This window comes from Pteropus alecto, unplaced genomic scaffold (assembly GCF_000325575.1).
Source record: "Pteropus alecto unplaced genomic scaffold, ASM32557v1 scaffold101, whole genome shotgun sequence".
NCBI lineage: Eukaryota > Metazoa > Chordata > Mammalia > Chiroptera > Pteropodidae > Pteropus > Pteropus alecto.
In genome coordinates this window covers 8,754,734-8,761,649 of record NW_006432945.1, presented here as the reverse complement: position 1 = coordinate 8,761,649, position 6,916 = coordinate 8,754,734, and the positions used below count along the sequence as shown (strand labels likewise).

Below are 6,916 nucleotides of genomic sequence, written 5' to 3'. Positions count from 1 at the left end.
TTTGGAGGACATCCATTGGCCACGAAGCTAAATAGTTTTGATAATCTTCATCGCGCCTAAATTAAACTAACCTACATGGCCAGTCACAGGCAAATGGGACACTTTAGTCCTCCACTTACCTGGCTCAGCCTCTTACCAAATGACAAAGGGCAGGCCTGGACAAGTGTTCTGCAGACAAACAGCTCCCAGAGAGGAAGGGCAAAGGGCTGAGAGCAGACCACACCCGTTTCCTTCTTCCGAACTCATTCTTTCTCCCATGATAAGAAAGAAAGAAAAGGGAAGAAAGAGAAAACAGATATTATTATTCAAGAAAGTCTTTTCATATGGCTTGAGGAAAAAAAAATACGTGCTTCTCTTAAACAATGACTTGCTCAGCGTATTGTAGCGTTAGTTTGTACCTGAAAAATTTGAGGCCAGCTCTGAGTCCAAAGATCATGCTAAGATATTTCTGAAAATAATGCCTGTGCCCACTGATTCAGTACTCCAGAAATGAAATGGGCTGCTCCAACCTCCTCTTCTTTTTATTTCCTCCATACACAAATGAACTCCGTGTCAGGGTACTACAAGTGATCATGTAGGATATTTAAAAGAATACTGCACCCAGAACCAGGACGCTTTGTTTTACTGCCAGGTCTTTCTATTGTTCTTAGATAAGAAAGGATTAAAAAAAAAAAAAGTACATAATGCCTACTTGGTGCCCAGCACTGCATTAGGGTTTTCATATATCATCACCAACCCTCGCCACAACCTTGAAGGCTGTCGTCGCTGTCTTACACGTGAAGACACTGAGGCACAGGTTAAGTTGACCCAAATAACACAATTAGGGTGAAGTTAGGCTGCAGACTCAACGTTTCTGATCCTAAATCCGGGTTTTTTGTACTTCACCCCCGGATCTCTCAAACCATGCTTACATTGAGGTTCCCTCTCTGTAGAATGAGACAACTAAACTAGTTGATCAACGAGGTTCTTTCTGGCTCTCAATGTCAACTTCTCAAAGGGTAAATGAACTAGAGAATGGTTACTGGTATCTATGAAGAAATGGATGAAGAAACTTATAAAATGCATGTATGTGTGTACACACATGCACACACATGTACATATAATTATTTGTTTCTTTTTTTAATACTTAGAAGTGGTTTTACTAGTTTATTTATTTCTTCGACATTTCAAAATCTGCCTGAGCCATTTTTCCCTTCTCGTGAGTCATGCTCATCTCTGCTCTGTTTCTACCTGTTTTTAGCTCTCACATTTCCTCTCCCAATCACAGCATCTCAAATCTTCACTATCGAAAGACTGGTAGAAGAATCTTTGCCAATGGCCCCAGACATGCCTGATTGAAGCTGGAATCTTCCACCCTCATACACAGCTGCTTTCACCCCCACCCCTACCCTCATATACAGCTGCTTAATCTGGGGAAGGTTATATGAGTCCTCTGACCTGAGTTTACTCACCTTTAAATTGGAGCTAAAAATTATTCCTTGTACAGAAGGTGTTGTGAGGATTCAATGTAACAAATGTCAAATTTCAGGCACATAGTAGATGGTCGGTGGGCAGCGGCTATACTAATGACTATGTCATGCCCTTCTCTCTTTCTCCAGAAGAGATGCTGGCTGAAAATGATCGGCTTTATCAGGAGCTTTTGCAAGTATCGCAGATTTATGTCTGATATCAATAAGCGCCAGGAATTTGAAGAATATCTTCGCCTGGAAGTACAGAACCACAAGGAAAGTGAGTCACTTCTCTGTTTACTCCCCTTCCCTGTCAATATTTCAGTCACGGGGATTAGCCCAGATATGAAGCTGCTGAGCTATTGCTTTGTGTCATGCCTGTGTTAGCCTAGGGTCTAGCAAGAACCCAAGATCCTGGGTGTAAAGCCAAGCCCTGGCCTGCCCAGAGGGAATACGGCCCCAGTGGCTTCCGCTCAGGGAGCCAGAAAGCGTGGAGAATGACTGATCTGGAGCACGACGAGATCTCACATTTTACAAAACTATTTCCTTATGTTGTTTGTTCATAGCAGAGATTCATTCATTCATTCATTCAACGCACCTTTTGAGAATGTGGCAGGCACTTTGCGGGGTGCTAGGGATACAGTAGTGAACCTGCAGCATAGGGTCTGCCCTCAAGGCACCTAAAGTTTTGAGGGCAAGATGGAAAATAAGAGCCGTAGATGTTAGAGCCAGATTGCCCGAGTTTCGAATCTGCCACTTCTAACAGAAGAACCCTGTGATAGTGACTTCGTACCTCAGTTTCTTCATTTATAGAATCGAAATAATAATTATGCCTATGCCACAGGGTTGTTGTGAGGATTAAGTGAGTTAATACATATAAAGCTCCTTAGAACTATTCTCAGTAATAGTAAGTGCTATGAAAAGGTTAGCCAGTATTTTTTAACTGTTATATAATCGCGAAGCATGATCCCAATGATAATTGTAGGGAGACCCTAATTAGTCAAGGGGTAGGATCAGAGAAGACTTCTCCCAGAAAATGACATAAAGTTGAGTTTTCAGGGATGAGCAAATTAGGCAGGCAAAATAGTAGAGGAGCAATTTCTGGGTCTGCATAAAATCCTAAAATAAAGAAACTGTAGGTTCAGGTAGACTAGAGCTTAATGAGATGGGGCAAGTGTCTGAGATAAGCCTGAACTGATTGATAGTGACAAATCTCATCTCTCTTGATGATTTTTGAGTCATTCCAACTCTCATTTTATCAAACAACTGCAAAATATAACGTATTTTGCAATTGTGTGCTTCTATGAAATAAATTTCTTAAAATGGAAGTAGTGGGTAAACGGTTAAAAGCAGTTCAATATTGACCCTCTAAAAACATTGCACTAATTAAACTCTTACCAACAGTGTAAATGAGTGCCACATTGTCACCAACATGGGGTATAAATACATTTTTTAAAAACTGTGAATCTGGTAGATGAAAAATAATGTACCACTTTTTTGTACACTTCTTTAGTAATTGAGCACCTTTATCCATTGGTCATGTCTAATCTTTTTTGAACTGTTTATGTCCTATTTTTCTATTATAGTTTTAATATTAATATTTTATTTTCTAATTTGCAAAAAGGTTTTATGTGCATGTTTTATGAATTGCTTTACAACCAAACATTTTAAGAATAGTTCTAGCTCTTTGGTTTTTCCTTTTAAATAAAACCAGCTCGAACTTTTATGCCCAGGATGTAGGAAGTCCAATTTTACCCTCCTTTGACTTCCTGCATCCCCAGCTTTACATGTGCACCCCTTCCTGCAGCTCAGAGGGAGAGGTACCTGACCAGTGGTCTGCTTTCTATCACGGTGGGCTAGCCTTTTCCAGGATTGTTATGTCCTCCAAGTAATTGACCCGTTTATCGTTATGAAAAGACCTTCTTTGTCCTTGGCAATATTCATTCCTCTGCAGTCTACTTTGCTTGATATTAAAATAGCCACTCCAGCTTTCTTTTTATTACTGTTAGCATTTGTACCTTTTTCCATTTCTTTTACTATAACCTATTTATGCCTTACATTTAAAGTGCTTTTTGTCTATAGCCATACCACCCTAAACACGCCTGAGCTCATCTACAGTGCTTTTCTTATAGCCAGCATATAGCCGGGTCTTGTTTGGGGGGAAAAAAAAAAATCCAACCCGATGACCTTGGTTCAGTTGAGAGCCAATTGTTAAACATTTAGGTATTTTCTGAGCCAGTTGACAAACGTTTCATCGATAGCTTGATAATCAACCATGGTGGCAAATAATACAAATCGGGTCTCCCCATCTCCTACCAGAGAAGGTTCATAAATACACCACCGCTGACAGATTTCTTGGGCGGATTTAGCACCCTCTTTTCCTAAAATCTCTGACTATCATATCAACTTCCACTGCAATTCAGACATTTGTTCCCTTCAAACTCAATCTCAGAGATAAAGAGAGACTGTAAGATAGTCGGAAGAGACCTCGTGATTCGTTCAGTGCTGGAACCGTGGGACTAGTTCAGTGTCTGGGACACGACGAGTGTGAGGTATTTATTGAATGTTGTAGTTATCCTGCCATCGAAAGGAATCCCACTTCTACCGTAGGGAGCACCACGCCCACATCAATTACCCCTGAACACATATCCACGATAAAGTGTTTGTCGAAGGAATGGTAAACTGTCGAGCTGGATTAGACAATTTTCTTAAACCCAGTCAGGCAATAAACTAGGGTCTACTGGTCAGATCCAGACCCCAGTTGCTCCTTCTCAGCCCTGAACCCCTATGGTGCACTTCTTTGAACATATCCTAGTCAAGAAACTTTCTGAAATAACTGTCTTAGTTTTCTGAGACACAATCTAAACCTTCTGGAAACTTCTATGCTCTCTTTTACTCATTCCTGTCTTTTTTCTACTCTAGCTTCCTACTTTCTGTTTCTTAATAAGCTTCTTTTTCACTCTTTATGTTTTGGTTTTTCCTTCCTGCTGTTTTCCCAGTTTACTTCTCAATTACTTCCCTAATCAGCCTTGAATAAGCATCATCAAAACCACACACTCCTTTTCAAAGGTCACCCCTGCATAGTTAGTTTCTGCAGAAATGTTAGGGATTAGCTTTTATTAGCTTATACGGTATGCTTATATTTCTATTAACAAGCACCAGGAAAACACCTTTTAATACTCATTTTTTGTTGTTGTTGTTGTTGTTGTTATGTATGTTATCATACCACCTGAGAAGATGTCTTCTTCAGCAGTCCTTTAAGTCCGAGTGAAAGGTTGGGTCCAGTGGTGGGGAATCAGTATTTCAATAGGCCCAAAGGTGGGTTCAGAGTTTCTTTTCTTCATTTTAGTTAGGCCTGGGTCAGAGGCTTCAGGCTGAACAGTGACTTGACCAGGCTGGATGTTAATTTCTTTTCCTTTCCCTTTCAGATTACTCTGCATCACCAAACGTATCAGGACGCCCAACCCCATGCCACTCAAATGTCCGGGGTGCAGACCAGGAGAATGGAGATATAATCCTTGCAAAGCGACGTGTATTTGGCCATAGGGTTGTCATTGTCAACTTTGCAATCAATGATATATATTTCTTTTCTGAAATGGAGAAGTAAGTTCCCATCTCTCCTTCCCCTCATTGCCATCCATGCCTTGTACCTTGGCAAACACTGGAGTGGCCTGGATGTGGCACAGTGATTTCTGAAAAATCTCACTAAATGCTGTCACTGTATCAATTCCTACCATTCTTTCCTTTGGGTCTTAAAGGCTCTTCAGTATTCTGTAGTTCCCAATATTGGAATGCACTTACTTATACTCAGGAAGCAGAGTCCTTTTTTTTCTATTTTTCATTAACGTGATAGAAGTCCTTTTAAGCAGCACCACTGGACTAATAGTGCTTTAGTTAAAGCAAGGAATTATAATGATAAAGTGTGTGTGTGTGTAATATATTAAACAGATATTTTAAAGTTAAAACATATTAATATAGCTTTGCTCACCTGTCAAACTTTTGATGAAAAGCCAAAGCCATTCCACTAATTAGAGGTCCACATATTTTTCTTATATATACTATTCCCAAAATGCTATCTACTAATTCAATTTTTCTCTTTTTAAAGTGGAGTGAGAATTTAAAGTTTACTGCAAAGCAACTTAATTCTCCTGATTTTTTCCATGTTTTAAATTGCCTCGCCACACCTAACTCAATAGCTATTTTTTTTTAAAGAAACTTGCCTTTATTGGAAAGTTTTAAAGCATTCCACTTTTTCACAGAAATAACAAATACCTTTTCATATTTGCATTATGTTAATTTTTATAAATTGCAAATGATAGTAACAAGTACAACAGGCAAAAATATTTGGGAAGAAACATGAATAACTCTCAGTAAATGTCTGCCTCAACTAGTTGAAGAAATGTGAGCATGTACTAGAGAAGTACCCCCAGTGTATAGTCAGCTGCCACGGGCATCAGTCAGTGTATTTTTCAGAAGTGCCGAGCACCTGGTAACTCAGCACATCAGTCAAGGACAGTTGGTCAAGAGCTCAATGAAAGAGTTAGCCCAGTTCCACGAACACTTACGGATTGCTTGATCATTCTTGGGTGTTGGATTTGCTATTGGAGATAGGAAAACCACTAACCTCTATTCTCCAAGATCCCGCAGAAATGGGAATGGCCAAAGAGACACAAATAAAGTTAGGACGCAGCGTGCTAGGTGCTATGGTTACCTCTGGTCCAGGGAGTGCATTTAGGCGACTGAGTCCTCAGATGTGGTTTCTTGGGAGACAGGTCACCTAAGCTGAGTTTTGAAGGATGAGTAGCACTTAGTGAGATTTTTTTTTAAAGTATGCAAGAGGGATGGCAAGCGGGCAGCAAAAGGCAATACCAGTCAGAGCAAGCGGCCTCCCTTGCTGCTGCTCTGGTTTTGTGGCCACCGTCTCTGCATTCGTTCTCACTCGCCCTCTACAAACCATTGTCTGCACAGTAGCCAGAGAGCCTGTTTACAACGTAACCAGACAATAGCGCTCTCCTGCCGAAAACATTCCAGTGGTTTCCTGTTTCCACTGGAATCAAGTCCAAACGTTCTCCCATTTGCCTAACTAGCTCTGCAGGAGCAGGACCTACCTGCATCTCAGAGCTCACCTCCTGCTACGGGCCACTTGCCCCAGGCTCCATCTATGGAGCTCTGCACTTTGCTCTACCTGTGCCCGCTGAGTTGGGACCTGCTCCAATGCCTTTTCACTTCCTTGCTCCATTTGTGGGATGAGGCTCTTGGCCTCAGACCTTCAAATGACTGTCTTTATCTTTCTTATTGTTCCGAGTCTCAGCGCCCGCCCCCTTCCCAATTCCATTATGCCTTTTCATTGTCTCCATAGCTCTCTACTAGATATTTAATTATTCATCTATTTACTTAGATGTCTTTTTCCCCTCATTGATCGAGCTCCCGGAAAGCAGGACTTTTTTTTTTTTGTTCAGCTGAATTCC

The 6,916-nt window shown here is 40.8% G+C and overlaps 1 protein-coding gene across 1 annotated transcript in view; it reads left to right on the top strand.

The window, feature by feature from the left end:
- RGSL1 (regulator of G protein signaling like 1) overlaps positions 1–6,916 on the top strand; it is a 41,161-nt gene that overhangs the window by 27,684 nt on the left and 6,561 nt on the right. Inside the window, exons 14-15 of the mRNA XM_015586130.1 lie at positions 1,599–1,728; positions 4,877–5,051. Of these exons, the coding sequence (XP_015441616.1) occupies positions 1,599–1,728; positions 4,877–5,051 (305 nt within the window). The remainder of the gene's footprint in view (positions 1–1,598; positions 1,729–4,876; positions 5,052–6,916) is intronic.